Source organism: Trichosurus vulpecula, chromosome 2, assembly GCF_011100635.1.
Source record: "Trichosurus vulpecula isolate mTriVul1 chromosome 2, mTriVul1.pri, whole genome shotgun sequence".
Taxonomy (NCBI): Eukaryota; Metazoa; Chordata; class Mammalia; order Diprotodontia; family Phalangeridae; genus Trichosurus; species Trichosurus vulpecula.
In genome coordinates this window covers 316445032-316465261 of record NC_050574.1, presented here as the reverse complement: position 1 = coordinate 316465261, position 20230 = coordinate 316445032, and the positions used below count along the sequence as shown (strand labels likewise).

Genomic DNA, 20230 nt, shown 5'->3' with positions numbered 1-20230 from the left:
AATAAAACAGCCCCCGACCTCGAGGAGGTTACATTCTATCAGAGGACATAAATATACAGAATACATACAAATAAATACAAGGTGAGCTGGAGAAGGAAATGGCAAACTCCCTCTGCTATCTTTACAAGAAAACCCCAAATGAGGTCATGAAGAGTCAGACACAGCTGATATGACTGAACAACAACTACTCTAGGGGAAAGGCTCCAGCAGCTAAGAGATCAGAAAGGTTCTCATAAAAGAGGGAACATTTGAACTGAGCTTTGAAAGAAACTAGAGAATCTAGTGAGTGGATCGGAAGCTGCGTAGATAGTTTTTCAAGATGTTTTCCTGAGAAAGAGAGGAAAGATATTGTACAGAATATATAAAGATACGATACAATTGGTAGCAGGAATGGTAGGATCAAGTGAGGTTTTCTTAAGGATGCAAAAAAACCCTAGTTATGTTAGTAGGCAGCAGAGAAGGAATCAGAAGACGGAGAAACTGAAGATTGGGGAGAAAAGGGGGACATTACAGGGGGTGATCTGATAGAAAAAACAGGAGGGCATGGGATCAAGGGCACATATAGGAAGGCCTTGGTGAAGAAAAAGGCCATCTCTTAGAAACACCATTTAAAATAGGCACATATAAAAAGTAACACTAAAAGTCTCATTTTGCCCCCCACCACATGCTGTACCCTAAAACAATTGTCTTACTTTCCTATTCCTCATTTGCCCTTGAGCCTAATCTGGTCAGCATTTTTATCAGAAATTCAAATGAAAGCCTAGGTGACAGGCTCATCAAAACGTGCAGTTGAAGCAAAATAAAGACGGATAACTAACCCATCAGATGACAGAATCAGGATCCAAAAAGACCTTGGCAGCCTAGGATGGAGAACCAAATCCATCTAATAAGGAGAAATGTTCTAGGAATCAGTGCAAAATCCTGTGCCTGGGTTTTAAAAATCAATAACATAAATACAAATGAGGGAAGCATGCCTAGATAATAATTCATGTTACAAAAAAAAAGATGTAAGGGATTTAGTATACCTTCAGTGTCAGCTTGATAATATGACATGGCAGCCAAAAAAAGCTATGGTGATTTTAGACCACGCAAAAAGAGGCCTAGTATCCAGGATGAAGAAGGCAATAGTCTTGCCGTACTGTTCCCTGGGGAGGTAGGTGTCACTGTGTCCAGTTCTGGGTACCGTATTTCAGGAAGTACATTGAGAAATTGACAGTACCAAATTGGAGGCCCAAGGATAGTTGAAAGGACAGCAGTGATATGAGGAGTGGTCTTTTAGGATGGAGGAAATAAGACTTTGCAGGGACATGGTAGCTGTTTTCAAATGTTTGGAGATCTTTTATATGAAGCTCTATGTTCTTCTTGACCCCAGAGGGCCGAACTGAGTATAAGGGTTAGTAGCTGTAGAGAGGCATATTTTTGTTCCGTTTAAAGAACATTTCCTAATGTTCAGTTTTGTCCAAGAAGACAATGGACTGTCTGAAGAGGTTGTGAGTCCCCTGGATCAGTGGAGATCTTCAAGATGTCAGGAATGTTTGTAGCAGGGATTCCTATTTATGTACAGGTTGGATTAGATTATCTCTGGGAACAATTGTTCTTTAGTCCTAGAGCTGGGTCTGTGGCTTATTAACTCTTTGCACCCAGACAGCTACACTCCCTCCCCAACTCCAGGCAGACTTTTCAAAGCTGTTCCTGAGGCAATAGTGAGTTCCAAAGTTTCTCTGTCTTTTCTCCTCCCCCAGGAAAGCAAATGCTTTATGACTAAGAAGATGAACTACCAGCCTAGCCTGACACAGCTATAAATTTGCCCTCAGGATTATTTTGGTGACATAAATCCCCATTCCCAGCTCAAATTCATGGCAGTCGAGTGCCACATTTTGACACGTGTGTGGGAGGCCTACTTCGATAAATTCACAGCATCCCCCATACCTGGCATGTAGGAAGAGAAGATTTATGGCCCTGTTTGCTGGAATTCATCCAGTTAGCCAAATAGCCCAGCAGGGAATCTGCCTCAAATAAATTATATGAAGTATACTGTGTTTGTATATGAGTATGTGCTTTTGTATTTTTGTGCTTGTTTGTACATGATGAATATTGTTCCCTTGCTGCTCTGTGTCTCACCAAGGGCATTCTTTTTGACCGGGGTCTGAGAAGGGAAGAGTTGGCCAGATGTGTGGCCTCTTGATTTGATGATGTTTGCTGCAGTTGTTTGCTTTGCAATAAGAAAAAAAGGGAAACATTAACAGCTTTCTTCTTAACACTCCTCACCAGGGTCTGATGGATTCGCCAAACCAAATGCCAGAAAGAATCCAACAATAGGATCACCAAAAGTGTGTCCTGGTTAGGCCAGGTTATGGAGGGCTATAAATGCCAAGTGAAATCATTTGGATTGTACCCTATAAGCAAGACTTCTAGACTGGGAATCATCAGTCCTGGGTTCAGATCTCATCTTTGCCATTTCTTGCCTCTTGGACCTCATCTGTAAGGTGAAGGGGTGGGACTGGATGACTTTGAATCTTCCCCTAAGCTCTAAATCTGCTCTTAGAAGTCATTATAGTTGTAGTTTCAAGTGTCTGTCCTACAACTCTGGCAGTGCACCTGAACCAGAATAAAATGCAATTAAGAAATGCGCAGCAAAATAAATGAAACGCAGCAGAACATAGATAATGTTAATATGTGACTTTCTGAGTCAATATGGGGCCCACAGGGATGCTTAGGTAAGATTTGGTGGCCCCTGTTTCTATTTGAATTTGACACTACTGCCTTAGAGCATGAAAAGTACCTTACCCTGACCTTCCACTGACTCACAGCAAATGAATCCCTGGAGGCCATTAGTTCCCAAAGAACTCTACACATTTTCCTCCAAGTAAAGTAAGTCTAGTCAAAAATCACTGAAGAAATATAAGTACTAGTTGACTGGTCAGTTAGTTGAGGAATTAGCATATGTTAGATATTAAGATATGAGAGGCAACATGAAATAATCCTGAACTTGGTGAAGAAGAATCTGAGTCTGCATCCTGCCTCAGAAATGTCATAGCTGTGTGACCTGGGAAAGTATGAGGATCATCATGACTCGAGAGACAGAAGGGAACCTCAAAAGCTACCTGGTCTAACTCATTCTTTTTACAAATGGGGAAACTGAGACCAAGGGAGGTTAAATGACTTTCCCATGGCTTACAGAAGAAATAAACATCAGAGGCAGGATTTGAGGCCAGATCATCTGACAGTTTCTTCATCTGAAAATTATATAAAAATAAGGGTACCTATTATAAGGCTGTGGCAAGGACTAAATGAGATAATGTATGTGATTGCTGTAGAAGTGGTTGGCACTGGGCTCTGAGGCTCTGGAGCTACGGGCTCTGACCTTGTACGGATCCAAGCAGAAGGGAAAATTTCCCAGGAAATCTGTTACCCCATCAGGCTGCTATTTTAAATCCTGCCCTCTTCTAATTTACCTTTTCACCCCGGGGGCCTCTAACTCCCACTTCGGCTTACCACTGAATCGCCCACAGCCATCCTGGGGAATACTGAGCCCTGAATAACTGAGCATTTGTACAGACAAATCAGGGGCCCAGCCCATTGCTGTTCCTCGCTCTCACTTCCCGGGGATCCTCACAAAAGCCGGGCAGGAGGACTGAGGGGAGTCTGTACTCTGGAAATGTGCCGGTTTCCACTGAATTCTGGGAGCCCTCTCATTGAACGACCAGACCACATAATGCTTCCATTTAAACTTGATACCTATTCCAATCAGTGGGGGTTTCAAATAAACCTGTCAAATTGACAGGAATGCTCCATGCTTCCACCCGCCTGATTAGAAACTATTGAATTGTGAGCCCCAGGGAAGCGTGGGGGATGGTGGGCAGGTTGACAGATCAGCAGCTACATGCCTGCCTGCTTTGCAGGAATATAATTTATCACGGCAGCAGCCTCTTCAGGCTATGGAACTTCAGTGCAGACACAATGTGATCTAGGGAAAAGAACTGTGGCCTGAGTTTTAAGTCCCAGCTCTGTCATTAGCAAGCTGTGTGACCTTGGAAAGGGTAGCTTACCTCTCTGGGTCTCATTTCTCTCACTCGTAAGCTATACAAATAATAATAACAATAGCTAGCATTTATGTTGTGCCTCCTCTGTGCCAGGCACTGTGCTAAGTGCTTTATAAATATCATCTATTTGATCCTTATAACAACCCTGGGAGGTGGGTGCTCTTAATGTCTTCATACAGTTGAGAAAACTGAGGCAAACAGAGGTTAAGTGACTTTCCCAGGGTGACGCAGCTAGTAAGTGTTTGAGGCCAGATTTGAACTCAGGTCTTCCTGACTCCACACCCAGTGCCCTGTCCACTGAGCCATCTAGCTGCCCAAATGATCCCTATTCCACTGTGAGGTCATTGTAAGAATAAAATGAGAGTGTTGATGAAAAAACATTTTGAAAGTTAAGCTTATTTCATCCCCACCCCACCAGTATTCCTGGGTGAATGGAGAATAGGATTGTAGCTGGAAGAGATCTCAGAGGCCCCTTCCTCCAACCCCTTCATTTTACAAATAAAGAAGAGGAGACCCAGGAAGCGATTTCTCTAAGGTCATACAGGTAGAAACATCAGAGGTGGCATCTGAGCCCAGGTCCTCTGACCCTACAACCAGTGCACCTTCCTTGGTACCATGATACCCTGCTGCCTTTGCCAACATGTATCTGCCTTTTGCCAGATATAAACCTTCTAAGCTTAAAACACTTTATCACAGGGCCAACTGTGTCCCTGTCTCCTGGAGACCATTCTCCTCCATGGCTTGTCCATTTCTGGCTGCCATATCCTTGGAATTCCCCTCACATTTAGGCCCTGGCCCTGGCGGATTACCTACCATCAGCTCCAGTTCTTGAAGTGGCCCTTAATCACAGAGTTTGCAGGCAGCTGCTACAGGCTGGGCAGATTGCTTTGTTGTGTTCTACCATCTCTAGACACAGGACTTTAGAAATATGGTAGTCAGATATCTTTAGGCTGGCAACCATATTTATGCAAAATTATGAATAGACAGTATGATGAAAACTACATGCAAAATGCTACTTTGAGAAGGGCCTCCTTAGCATATTATCCCTCTGATTCCTTAGGATATAGCCCAGACTAAGATTCTACTTGGTTAGAAGGAATTGTGAAGTGAGCAGGAAGTTGGATTCTAAATAGCTTTGCCATATGCTGAAGTGGAAAAAACACTGGATTTAGATTCAAAAGACTTGTGTTCAAATCCTAATTCTGACATTGATTAGCTATGGAGCCATGAGCAAGACTGTTACCTCTCTCAGTTTCTCTATCTGAAAACACGAATGATACTTGTAGCATCTATTTCAGAGAGTTGTTTTGAGGAAAGTTTTGAATAGAACTCAAGGCATTATATAAATGTGATTTTTATCAGAATACATAATTCCTTTCTAATCTGCTCTGAGCAGTCGGTGATGCATGAAATCATGAGCTCTCTGGATTTAGGTGAGTCATAGACATTCCCTTAAAATAGTAAAGGACACACTTTACATACATCAGAGAATTGATCGTCAGTGTTAAGTGGAAAGTCTGAGCTATAGAATATTTTTTAAAGAAATGGAGCTTTATTCATTTCAAGTTTGTATAGAAATAGACTAACAGCCCACAAAAATGTTCCCAAGTTGGGGTCTTTTAATGACAAACTTCAGCTCCCCTCCTGCTATATTTACCCTTTCCAAGTTCTAAATGAGTGTGGTCTCAGTGAGAGAGGCTTTATTTTTATTTACAGTTGACAAAATGGAGGTCTCAGGAATTCATAGTATCAAACTCCTCTCTCCATCTGGTTCATATTGTCTAATATGCAGTTATCGGTGTGGAGCTGGAGCTCAGAAGAGAGTTTAAAGATGGAGATATAGATCTTGGGATCACCTGCAGAGAGATTATAGTTAAAAAATGAGAGTTGATGAGGTCACTGAGAGAATGTATAAAAGGGAGAAGAGAAGAGAGTCTGGGACAGAGCTTTGGGAGTGCCCACAGTTAGAAGGTAGGATATAGATAGAGACTGAGGAGTGATACACTCATAGACTATTAGTTGTATGGGTCCTTAGAGTTACTGTAGCCTGCCCCAACCTCCCCATTTTGAAGATGAGGAAGCAGGACCAGAGAGGTCAAGCGACTTGCCCAAAATCACACAGCAAGTGGCAATTCATCATAAAGCTATTTTCACCTCTAATTTCACCTCTCTAATTTTTCTCATCTGTTAAATGGGGGTGGGGGAGTGGACTAGATCATTTGTGTCAAACTCTAAATAGAAACTGGATCCCTGTGGGCCACATACTGGCTTAGAAAACCACAAATTAACGTTACCTATGTTGTATTATCTTTTTATATATTATGTTAAACATTTCCCAGTTACATTTTAATCTGGTTTGAGTTTGACACCTAGGGACTAAATGACTTATAAAGTCCCTTCCAAGGTCTAAATTCATGATTGTAATATGCAGTTCCCATGCCTCCTAAGCACACAAAGAATATCTATCCCTCCATGAAGCCCAGAATGTTAGAATTGGGGGCAGCCTTAGAGATCATCCAGCCCAACCCTTTCATTGTACAGTTATCCCTTCCATATTGCAACTTTAGCTATCGCGGTTTTGATATATCACAGGTTGGCATAAGAATTTAAATGGGAATTTGGGGGGGAGTTTTGCGAAAGTCACAGACGACAGAGTCTCTGATGAAATATTTAACCCAAATTTTACAATTAAGGAACTGTAAATATCCCATAAAAAAAAAGAAAAAGCTCAGGACTTCTCTGGTATGAAGGGAGGGCCAAAAAATTTTACATGGATTTTCCAGATGGTGAGGGTGCTAAACCCTTTACCCCTGTGCTGTGGAAGGGATAACTGTGTAGACAGTTACTTAAAATCTTTCAGCCACAGTTTCCTAATCTGTAAAAGGGGAGTAGTAATAAAAGCACCCACCTCACAGGATTGTTGTGAAAGCCAAATGAGATAACATGTAAAGTGCTTCACAAACAGGAAATCTTGGCTGTTATTAATATAGATACGGTAAATGATGGCCAGATTCGTGGAATCTTAGAGCAGAATATACACCTGGCCAGTAATGTACAGTGGTGCTTCTTCTAGCCCTGTCCTTCTGTCCTTCATGCCCACTCCCAGAATTGACTAGATCCAGAGGAACCTGTCATGGTGTTTGTATGGAAGATAGCAGTCTTGTCACCCTTCTGCAGTGGCTCCTCATTCCCTAGAGGACTCAACAGTCAAGAACCTTCATAATCTGGCCCCAGCCTACATACTCAGTTGTGCCTCCTGTATTCCCTAAGATGAATTGCACACTTTAACCGCCAGGACAATTTATTCCCTGTCCCCTGAGCACACTGTGTGCATTCCTTTCTCTGTCCTCACATTGATGAGCACAGAGCTTGCTTGAAATGCTCTCCTCCTGGGAGAAAGGGACAAGATGAGGGAATGATAGAAGGGAGGGCAGATTGGGGGAGGGAGTAGTCAGAAGCAAACACTTTTGTAAAGGGACAAGGTCAGAGAGGAAAATAGAAAACATGGGGGGCAGGACAGGATGGAGGGAAATATAAGTTAGTCTTTTACAACATGACTATTATGGAAGTGTTTTGCATAACTACACATGTATAACTTATATTGAATTGCTTGCCTTCTCAATGAGGGTGGGTGGGGAGGGAAGAAGGGAGAGAATTTGGAATTCAAAGTTGTAAAATCAAATGTTAAAAGTTGTTTTTACTTGCAACTGAGAATTAAGATATACAGGCAATGGGATATAGAAATCCATCTCGTCCTATAGGAAAGTAAGGTGGAAAGGGATAAGGCAGGGGTGATAGAAGGGAGGGCAGACTGGGGAAAGGGGTAATCAGAATGCATGCCATCTTGGGGTGGGGGAGGGGAGAGATGGGGAGAAAATTTGTAACTCAAAATCTTGTGGAAATGAACATTAAAAATTTTTTTAGATTAATTCACTTATTTTTAGTTTTCAAAGAAAAACAAAATGTTCTCCCTCTTTTATCCAAATTCTGCCCATCTTTGAAGACTCAGTTCCAGCCTCACCTACTCCATGAGGCCTCCAGCTCCTTATTCCTATAACTTTTAGAGTCTATTTGTAGAGGTGGTGCAAGTTCATATGTCATCCTGTAGTAGTAGTTAATTACCTTTTCACCTATTGTCCTATGGCCTATTGAAAGTAGCCAGGGAACAGAAGTCATATTTTAGTTTTCTTTTGTATCTTTCTCAGCACAAGACACACAATAGAAAACCTCAATAAAGACTTGCTCAGTGAATGAATGAATCAATGAATGGATGAATCAATCAGTCAGTCAGTCAGACTAAGCACTACTGTAAACAAGTGTTTGGATCCTAAGGAAAGCAGAGCAGACCTAAGGAAAATTGGGCAGTTGCTAAGGAAGCCAGACAGTCAGAAATGCGTAGTTATGCCCTGAGTTTTTCCCCTTAGTTTGCTTATCATAAGAATGCATGTTGTGGAGAGAAGACAGATGTTTATATTCTTGTGACCTCAGGAGATAAGCTTTGAGAAATGAGGTAAGGGAAAGGGAGGGAGGAGGTAGGGACAAGGTAGGGAATGGTAAAATGGCCATGAGCCAACGGACACTTTACAAACCAGATAGAATTTTTGTAGACTGTGTGGTTTGGGAAGTACTTCCAAGGTGCCTTCTGTTGGCTTTTAATGTGAAAAGATATCCTGGAAGGAGCATTTATGATGAAAGCATTCCTCTCCTTGCCCACTTTCCTCTCTCTTGTGCTCGCCTTGAACCCACATCCCTCTTTGGTCAAATATCATTCTGTCCTGTTTCAGTGATTCCTGATGGAGCCCTGGATAAGTCAGCTCTTGGAGATGAGCTGGGAAGTGAGGAGGACCTGTATGAGGACTTCCGAAGCTCCACGCACCACTACGGCCACCCAGGAGGAGGAGGAGAGCAGCTGGCCATCAATGAGGTAGGGCAGTACTACTCCCTAGGGAAAGAGAGAAAGGGGAGTTTACCCGATGATGATTCAGTCAGCGTTCAACATATGTATATCAGTCTCTTACACCAGGCCCAGTTAAGATTATGATGGTAAAACACAGACAGCCCCAGTTTCTAATGCTTTGTGTTTTGCTTCATTCCTCCGGTATTATCAAATAAACACTCATCCTTTACCTTTCACCACCTTTGTGCACCTGCTAATGTCCAAATAGAGAACAACAATGCATGAACAGTCAGGATTGAGCCTTACCATGAGCCACTTTAAGACAGTCTCAAGAACTACCTCAGTGTATGGAAAAAATGGAAATCCCCTATCAACTAGTTAGCTCCTTGAGAACCAAGTCTGTGCCTTTTTTCCATCCCTATTTCCATGGTGCCTAGCATAATACCTTGCACTGTTTTTGCTTAAAGGCATAATCAGTTATCTGGAAAATTTTCTTGCATCTAACTCACCCTTTGAGGATATTAGGTCAACAGGACTGCGATCTGTAGTCATTGCAAAAGACTCCCCAAGTCGTCAATGATTTCATTCCAGAAGAGAATTCCTGACAAAGAAGCTCCTTCTACTAATGCATATTGGCAACTGTGCTGCAATATTTAGTCTTCCAATTTTGCCTAGGGCACTAAGATGTTGAGTTGCTGGCCCACAGTCAGACGTCCAATATAGTAATATAATACAATAAACATTTATTAACTGCATGCTATATTCTAGTAAGCACTAGGGATACAAATAAGAAAAACAAATATGGTCCCTGCCCTCAAGGAACTTACAGTCTAATGAAGGGAGACAACACACAAAAGGAATCTGCAAAAGGCGAGGGGGAAAGGCAAATGGCATGAGGATGCCATGGTGGTGGAATCTAAGCCAAACAATTCAGATGGTGGGAAATGAAGAGTTGACTGGGCTTCTGAGCCCTCTTTAAAGGGGGAATTGGCAAGTGGAGTTTTTTACTCAGCCCTCCAATCAGAGGGGCAGAGGCAACTGAGAATCCTGATGTGGTGTAAGTACACAAGCTGAAGGAATGTCTCTGGTTTACTGGTGATGAATTGGGGTGAGGAAGGGGGAGGCATAATGATGTTAGAGTCAAAACCAAGGAGTGTAGATGATAGGAAACAAATATCCAACATGTAACAAAGGCAGGACTTTACCCCAGCTCTTCTTGGCCTCTCTCCATTACCCCTGGCTGCCTCCTACCTTGTATACAGTGCTTTAAAAAATGTTAAATTGAAGATATTGTCCCTTCCCTCAAAGATCTTAGAGTCAATTTTGGGAGTCAAGTGTCACATGTGAAGGAATTCTTGATCAACAGGAGAATATAATACGGTGCTAAATTATGTAATTCATATTAAAGAGTATTGTAAGAGTTAGAAGTTAGTCTTTAATATATTAATTATTACATATTATATAGTGGTAGAAATTATATAGTGGTAGAAATTCTACTTTAATTGAATCATATTAAAGTATGTTAGAAGAGTAAGAGGCTAGTCTTTAATATAGTGACTATTATAAATATATTCTACAATAGTAGAAAGCATTTTTCGCTGTGGTATAGATTTCTATTTCCCTGGTTAGCCACCAGAACCTCATAGCATCTGTTTAGATAGAGAAATAGTGAGGGAGAGAATGGAGGCAATTCATTTTCATGGTGAGATAAAGAGCTTAGGATACTGCTTGTGGGTTGGCATGTTTTCTCCCCTTAAGCTGATCTTTGCCCAGCATCCTCACCTAAATGGAAGGACTAAGCAAGAAATATCATCTCTGGAAAGCTATTTCCTATGACTTGTTCTCATTTCTGTACTTATGCTTGTGTCCATGGAGAATAAACACTAAAAGAATGTTAAGACATTGACTTTTTTGTTGCTGACCTCATTGCAGTAGTCACAGAAGAGAATGATGACTGCAATTTTCTGGTAACTAATACATAGCAGGTTTTTCTTCTTGTGGATAAGTAAGATTCTGAAGTTTCTGGCTATTTTCAAACTAAAATCGTCCTTTGCTTGATTACACTGGGGGATTTTTCCAACGGGAAAGGGTTGATTTCTGAGCGGTTAAGCCTTCAGTATTTATCGAGATTGATGAGCTACTGGACAGCTCAAGAAACAGTAACTGGTACACCAGCCATCAAACGGTGAGGCAGAGTAATTGACACCAAGAGGCTGGAGTGAATGGGCAGGTGTGACCTTTGAAGGGACTCCAAGTCACAGTAAAAAATAATAATGCAATAGAGCCTCATTGACCCAGCATCCTCAGAGACTGAGCTTTTCCACACAAGAAAATTTTCCAGATAACTGATTATGCTTTTAAACATCAATTATTTTAAACTTAATAATTTGGAAAGAAATCTTTCTAAAAATTTCCCTGCTTTTAAAAAATGGATCATACTAAACAGAATTTTATCTTTTATTGATGATTCGAGGTCTTCATTATGGGCATCACTTACTGTAGTGTGCTGTAACACAGCAACGTCCACAAGGGCTCTTGATACGTGTAGAAATTTCTATTCATTTGAACTGTATTAAGTGTGTACTAGGTGCAAGGTACTGTGACCAGGTTCTGGGTGTTCAGAAGTAAAACCGATACAATCTCTGCCCTCAAAGAACCTACATTCCACTTGAGGGATACAATGTGTATTCACATAAGTCAATGTGATGCAGTGCAAAGTAATTTCAAGAGAGAGAAGAAAGAGAGAGATCAGGAAAGGCCTTGTGTAGGAAGCATCTTCTAAGCCATGCTTTAAGGGAAACTGAGGATTTTGTGATGTAGAAATGAAGAAGAAATGCATTTGCAACATGAGGAGCTGCCTCTACACAAGTGTGGAGGGAGGAGATGGAGGACATGGAGTGTGATGTTCCGGGAATACCTAGCAGGCCAGTTTGAACTTCAGGATAGCAGAATCAGAACTTTTTGCCCCCAACAAAGTTCCCCAGACTTCTATGTTTTCAACTTCCACAGAGTCTCCCAAAAATTTTAGTGTAGTCTTAGGATACCTTGTATTTTTTTTCACTTTTCTCATTCTCTTCCCTCATACTTTTTGCTGTTGTCCATTTACCTGCCTCCAGCAATCCTCCCTCCCTCCCTCCGAGAGAGAGAGGGGGGCGGGGTAGGAGGAAGGACTGATATATAGATAGATACAGATAAATATGAGGATTGCTAGAGAGAGACATTAAGAGAGATATTAAATATATGCATATACTTAATGTATATATACATATATGTATATACATATTGATATAGATATATCTATGTGTATGTATAGATACATTTACATATAACTATATCTATAGATATATGTAGGTATCTATATAGATATAATTATATATAGAGAGATATACTTATATCTAGCTTAATCTACAGATGTATATCTATATAGAGAAATTCATAGGTATATACACATATAACTGTGTATGTATTTGCATTAAATGTAATATATATTAAATGTCTCTCTATATGTATATAGATAAATCAGTATGTAGATATAGATATATAGATATAGTATATGCATACATAGACATACACACACATCCTTGCTTCTAATCTGGTAGTGGGAAACCAGATAACCAAGGTTGTTTGACTTGCAGATACAACAAGAATAAATAGGTCTTGTGCAAGTGTGTGGATTTTGTGACACTGATTTTTGGTTGCCCTGACATCTTTCTGGATAGTTGAGATAGCCAGCTAAATGATTCCCAGAGAAGGCAGAATAACAGAAAGAGAACTTGGATTTGAAGACGAAGGACCTACCTACTGGGATCCTTCAAATCCTGGCTCTGCCACACTTACTATGTGTAATAGCAAATTAGATTTGAAGATCTTTCCCACCCGTTAAGAGTCTCATACTTTGTGATACAGAACTACATAGGCATATTCATGATCATTGTTGGTGTTGTGTTTATTGCCTTACTGGTACACTATGGTACTTGTGTGATGTTGGACAAATCACTTAACCTCTTTGGGCTTCATTTATCTTATCTGTAAAATATGAGAATTAGACTAGACAATCTCTAAAGTCACTTCTAGGTCTTAATTCCTATCATCACATAAGAAAGGTTACACTGGTGTCGTGCTTTGTACTTTTGGATCCATTATTGCATTAAAACTCTCACCTATCCTTGAGGATGGTGGAATAGGTGTGGAGGGAGGAAGGAGAGGCAATATAGCTCCTACTATATGCCACTGTGCTAAGTGCTTTTTATGAGGTAGATGCTGTTATTGTCCCCGTTTTACAGTTAAGGAACTGAGGCAGACAAAGGTTAAGTGACTTGCTTAGGGTCACACAACTAGTAAGTGTCTGAGGCTGTATTTGGACTCAGGTCCTCCTGACTCCAGGCCCATCACTCTATCCCTAGCACCACCTAGCTGCCCATTTTATAGATGAAGAAACTGAGACTAAGGAGTGGTTCACCCAGAATCATCCAGCAAACTAAGCTTAGAACTCCCCTGATGCCTAGTCCCATTTTCTGTCCTAATGAAGAACCTCACAAAAATCCTGAAAAAAAAATCTACCCTTTCCAAAGTGTCTATGTAGAAAATCTTAGAGGTACAAATAAACTTTACCTTTAAGTGCACTCCTCAGAATTTTGAAACAAAAGATGGCTCACTCACTTAGGCTGACACCCAAAGCTCCCTGAGTCTTTAATAGCTAGGGGCCCTAGAGTAAAAGACCCTTGAAAATTAGTGAAGTCCCAACTATGTACTTAGTAAAGAATTCTTTGATTGTAATTTTATGTCTGTCTGTGAAAATAATAATAATGATGATGATGAGTTGGGGCAGAGGGAAATCAGAAGGCTTCTTGAGTTCCCTTTCAGATTGAAATCTAGGAACCTATAATCTCTTGGTCTCATGGAAGACACCAGAATCTGAGAAACTATACCAAAGAACTCATCTTGGTGAAGTTACTGATGACCAGGCCATGCCCTCATACTGCCCACTGGTGATATTAAAGGACAAAGCGTTCAGTGTTAATAGCCAGAGCTTTTGTGAAGAAAACTGAGTTCGCATTGATCAGCAGGTTGGAGATCAAGTCTTCAAATCTTTCTTCCCACCTTTTCCTCCATTGATGGCGTTTTGTATGAATTTTTTGAAAAGAAAATACCACAAATGCTTATTAGCTTTTAGATCCGCAGGAAGCTCATTTCCAAGGAACATTTCCTTTTTTCCTGGGTTCCCAGGCAGTCTGCATTGTTTCTTGCGTATTGATCCACACAGAATTGCTGCTGAGTGTCTATTCTCTACCTAGCATTATGTTGACTTTTGTGGGGGATACAAAAGCAGGCTACAGCAGAAAAAAATCTTTTAGAGTTGTGGTTTAGTATTATGCTAAACACCCACCTTCAATCATATTTTCTAAAAGGATGGGAATGGGCTGAGCTGCTTTATTCTTTTGAATATTGTCTATACTACCTACGGGATCCTGAGCAAATCACTCAAACTCAATCAGATCCTCATTTTCTTTATCTGCAAAATATAGATAATTTATAGCACAGGGTTGTTGTGAGGATCAAATATCATAACATAAGTAAAATACTTTGCAAACTTTAAAGTCTTAACAAAAATGAGATGTTATCAATTGTCTGAAAAAGGAGACTCTGATGGGAATTCTTTATCAAAAAGAAATGCAGCATTAAGGCCTTTTGAAGAAGCAATAGTATTTTTCCAATAATATTGGAAAGAACAATGGATTCAGAAGACCTGTTTTCAAATCTTTGTTCTGACCATCTACTACTAGTATGACCTTGGGCAACACTGGCCACTTTATCTCTGTAAAAAAAAAAAAAGAGTGTTAGACCAAATGCTCTCTAATAGTCCTGTCCAGCTCTAAATCTGTCATCTTGTGATCTGTGATTCTGATACCTTCATGCCTTCACCATGCTGTGTAGATGACAAAGCACCTGGCCTATGTGTGGCTGATTCTTGGCTGGATAATAGAGGAGTCATAGAGAGTTTGGTTTTAGTTGCCTCTCCACCACCAACTTTCTCCATAACTTGAGGAAACCTCATCATTGATCCTGAGTGTTACTGATGCTGGCTCTGTGACATCAATTTAATTCAACAAACATTTAGTAAATACCCACTATGTGCCAGACACTTGAGATCCACCTTTTGGAATCCCTCGTTGCCTTCAGAATTCATTCAAGTGACGCCTCCCTCTGGACATGGGGGACAGCCAGTGAAAATGCTTGCAGTGGGTAGATGGAGTATGGTGTGTGAGAAACAAGGAGGCCGGTGAAACGAGATTGCAGGGTTGCGACAGGGAGTAAAAGTAAGAAGACTGGAAAGGTAGGAAGGATCTTAGAAGCCAAACAGAGCACTTTATATTTGATTGTGGAGGTGATAAGGAGCTGCTGCAGTTTACTGACTAGAAGAAGGTATGTCAGACCCACATGTTAGGAGAGGGGAGAGACTTAAGGCAGTGAGACTAACCAGAAGGTCATTGCAAGAATCCAGAAGTGAAGTGGTGAGGACTTGTACCAGATTGATGACAGTGTTAAAGGAGAGAAAGGGGGATATTACTAGAGATGCTGCAAAGATAGAATCCACAAGACAAAAACAGATTGGATATGGGAGGTGAGAGAGGGGGAAGAGTCGAGGATGACACCTAGATTTTGAGCCTGAGTATGATGATGCCTTTGACAATAATAGGAAAGTTTGGAAGGAGGCTGGGGTTTGAGGAAAAGATAATAAGTTGTTTTGGACATGTTCAGTTCAAGATGTCCAAAGGACATCTAGTTCAAGATGTCCAATAGACAGTGGAGTGGAGGTCAGGAGAGAAGTTAGGGCTGGATAAGTAAATCTGAGAATCATCTGCATAGATGATAATTATTTCTTTGGGAGCTGATGAGATCATCAAGCAAAATGGTATAGAGCATTTGTGCTGCCAAAGACATTTAACATTCCCCAAATACATCTTTTGTTGTTGATGCTCAGAAACTTCAGTTGTGTCCAACTCTTTGTGACCGCATTTGGGGTTTTCTTGGCAGATACTGGAGTGGTTTGTTATTTCCTTCCCCAGCTCATTTTACAGATAAGGAAACTGAGACTTGCCCAGGGTCACACAACTAGTAAGTGTCTGAGACCAGATTTGAACTCACAAAGATGAGTCTTCCTCAGGCACAGCACTCTATCCACTGCAACACCTAGCTACCCCATACACATCCTGTATTTTCCCAATTTCTATGCTTTGGCTTATACTGTTTTGCTCACCTGAAATGTCCTTTCCCGTCCTCTGTCTGCATAAATCCTTCAAGCTCCAGCTCAGATTTTTTCACTCTCTCTATAAAAACCTTCCCTAACTGTCTCAGCTTGAAGGACTCTCTCTCTCTCTCCTCTGAATTCTTATTATTCCCTGTATCATTTATCTGGCACTTAATGATGTATCACCATGTGGCGTCACTCTATTGTCCTCTTGAGCTACCATTTAAATATTTTAATATTTGTCTTGTTTGTTTATATCTTGTCTCCTCTACTAGATTGTGAGGTCTATGAGGACATGGATCATGTCTTACTCATAGACTTACAGAATTTAGGATTGGAAGGAACATTGGAAGTTGTCTGGGCCTAATCTTCATTCTACAGATGAAAAATCTGAGGCAGTTAGTTGGAAATGATTTGTTCAAGGTTAGTTATTTGCAGAGTTGGGACCAGCACCCAGACCTCCTAACTCATGGCCCTTTCCACTGTATCTTGGTATTGATTTGTCATGTGACCTTAGGATAGCCATTCAACTTCTCTGTCTCAGTTTTCCTATCTATCAAACTCTTCTTTGTATCCCATTACAACACGACACACAGTGCCTTGTGTTGTTGTTGTTTGTCTTTCATTTTTGAAGAGGACCAATGACATCAGGAAGGAGATGGCTTGACTTTGAAGTGAATTGGATTTAAGTGAGGCAGGACTGTGCAAAGTCACCAGCCTCACTCTCTCCTCCGGAGCCATCTGGGTCCAGTGGCAAGACATAGATCAGGACAACCAGAGATGGCCTTGGATGCTGTGGGAGACCTGGGCCTTTTTAAGCAAAGGTTCTTTCCCAGGTCTCAGTTTGTCTGAGGCAACACCCATTCAGTGATTAGGCTAGGTAAGAAATGAGGCAAAATATAGCCTCTTTTGTTGGGGGGGGGGGGAATCAATCCGGGAGGGGAATACTCTCAGGGTTTCTGACTAGAACAGAAACAAATGCTATTTACACTCACTCTAAGCCATCAAAATCCAAACAATGACCAACAGAGGCTTGGGCTGGAACTTATTATTGCTCAATCAGTGAGAGTTATAATTGGTGACTAGTGGACAGTTTAAAAAAAATTTGAAAGCAGGAATCAGTGATGACCCTAACTTCAGTAACAGTGAACTCATCAGGTGAAAACTGTATCTCTACCATGTGACCTATTCACACCCTTTCCTCCAATGCAATTTCTGTCTCTTATTTTTCTCATAAATCCTCTACAGGGGAGCTGTTGAAAACATGGGAGGCTTTCCTCCAATTCTTTTAGTATTGCACAGAAATGAGCACAGCACTTGGGCAGTCCATCTGTTCTGCCTCATTCTCTCTGTGTAACCTGCCCACCTCCTTTTCCAATTATGTATGTCTTTATATTGCTCATTCATCCTGGCTCTTTGTGCATTTCTTATTAAAAGCTTCTAAGGCCCCCAAACTTCAGAATCACAGAACAAGAGCATCTTAGAGCTGGAACTTTAGGAGTCATCCAGTCAAAGTCCTAGCTGAAGAAGAATTGCCCCTTTATCACCTTCAAGGGGTCATCTGGTATTTGCTTGAGACTTCAAAAGAGAAAAAGCCTGTTCCACCAGGCTTGGCTCGAATTGTGAGGCAGTTTTTCTTACATCAAAGCTAAATTTGCCCACCCCGTCACTCCCAGTTTTTCCCTCTAGGGCCAAGCAGAACAACTCAGATTTGTTTTCCCAGTAACAGCCCTCTGAATACTTGAAGAGAGCAATCATGCCACCCCCCAAGACTTCTCCTCTGAGGAGTAACATTCCTTCATCCAGTTCTCGTATCACATAAATGAGGGCTTCCACCATTCATTTTATCAGTGTCCTTCCTAAAATATGGTAGAGACAGCTACATGGCATAGTGAATAGAGAGCTGGGCCTGGTGTCTGGAAAATCTGAGTTCAAATGTGGCCTCAGACACTTACTAGCTATGTGACTCTGGGCAACATATTAAACCTCTGCTTCTGTTTGCCTCTATTTCCTCATCTGTAAAATGGGGATAATAATAGTACCTACCTCCCAGGGTCATTGTGAGGATCAGATAACATAGTGATTGTAAAGTGCTTCGTGCAGTCCCTGGCCTATAATAAGTGCTATACAAATGTTATTATCACATGTTATTATCCATGCAGTGGATAGAGTGTCAGGCCTGGGGTCAGAAGTCTCATCTTCCTGAGTTTGAACCTGGCCTCAGACACTCACTAGCTGTGTGACCCTGGGCAAGTCACTTAACCCTATTTGCCTCAATTTCCTCATCTGAGAAATGATCTAGAGAAGGAAATGGCAAACTACTCCAGTATCTTTGTCAAGAGAACCTCAAACGGGCTCGCAGAGAGTCAGACACGACTAAAACAAAACCGAACAACAAAAAAAGTTGTTTTTGTTGTTGCCTAGAACTGAACATGGTTCTCCAGATGAGGTCTGGGGAGGGCAGAATATAGTAGAACTATCACCTCCCTAGTCCTGGGCACTACACCTGTCTTAATGCAGGTGAAAAGCCATCCTTTCCTGTTATGTCCTCTCAGACTCTCATCTTCATCCGGCTCAGCCCTTACCCTCCCCAAGTCCAATCCCTCTAGTACCCTTTTCCGTGGTGCCTTTTGGAACTCCCAGACAACTTCCTGATATCTTTGGCTTTATTCTCAGTTAGTTGTTCTTTCTATCCTTTAGCACTAATTAAAATGTAATCTGTTTTTAATCATTTAACTCCATTGCTGATCACTGCTGCAAGGGTAAAGCTGAAATTGCTCTTCCCTCCTAAACCCTGGGGGAAAAACAGCAAACACAGAATGTCTACTGGATACTTGCATGGGTTTACAGAGAAGCCTGTGCCTCAAAAGCCAGAGTCCTTTTCCTTTTTTTTTTAATTGCTACATTTTGTTTTTACATCCCATTCATTTCTGCATATATCACTCCACCATTCCTTTTCCCAGCAAATCAATCATTGCAAGCTTTAAAAAGAAATGGCGGGAGGGGGCAGGGGCTGGAGGGAGAGAAGTTCCGCAAAACCAAATAGCAGATGAGTGACATCTGACAGAATGTACACTAGTCCACACTCATCATCCCTCCCCCACATGATGAAAGGAGTGGATTGCCTTTTGCTCAAGTCTTCTTCTAAGCCCTTTTCATTTCAAAAGATCCTAGTTAATTGGGGTCCATTACAAAAAAGAACATTTCCAAGACTATTTTAATGAGCAATTCACTCTGTTTCTGAAGGACTAGCAGCTGTGAGAGGATAATTGCGAACACTGCTTCCTCTTATAGTTGTTTAGAGGTAATGTGATACAGGGGAAAGAGCCAGAGAAGTGGCTTTGGAGTCTGAGGTCCTGGGTTCAAATCCTGCCTCTGACACTACTTAAGTGACCTTGGGCAAGTAATTTGACTTCCCTGGACCTCATTTTTCCCATATGTTCAATGAAGGGGTTGAACTAGATGACCTCTGAGGGTCCTTTCAACCATATATCTATGATTCTATGATATTTATGACCGGTTGATCATATGTTTATAAACTATTAGTTGGCAACCCTTCCAGATCCATGAACATCTGTCCGTTCACTGTGACCGCAAATGAATCCATAAGGAGAGTCCTCCACAGAGCCTACATTTTAGAATCATAGACTTAGGTTTTCAATGAGATATTACAAGTCCTTTATAAATCATCTAGTCCCCAAAGAGTCAAACTAAGCTTGGACCAGATTAAAATGTAATTAGCAGATATTTAACAAACTAAACAAAAATACAACACAACTGAGATAATGTTGATTTACGATTTTCTAAGTCAATATGGGCCTGCAGCGGTTGTTTCTGTTTCAATTTGATACCACTGGTCTAGTACATCCCCCTCATTTAGTAGACAAGAAAAAGAAGGTCTTAGTAATAGCTTTAAGATGAATCCTTACTAGCTATATGACTTTGAGCAAGTCACTTGACCTCCCTGGGCCTGTTTCCTCATCTTCAAAATGTGAGTGAGGATGGGGCTACATACAGTATCTCTAAGGCACCATACAACCA

The 20230-nt window shown here is 41.1% G+C and overlaps 1 protein-coding gene across 1 annotated transcript in view; it reads left to right on the top strand.

Moving 5' to 3' along the window:
• ARHGEF4 (Rho guanine nucleotide exchange factor 4) overlaps positions 1–20230 on the top strand; it is a 259078-nt gene that overhangs the window by 162554 nt on the left and 76294 nt on the right. The window contains exon 4 of the mRNA XM_036744438.1: positions 8828–8967. Within this exon, the coding sequence (XP_036600333.1) occupies positions 8828–8967 (140 nt within the window). The remainder of the gene's footprint in view (positions 1–8827; positions 8968–20230) is intronic.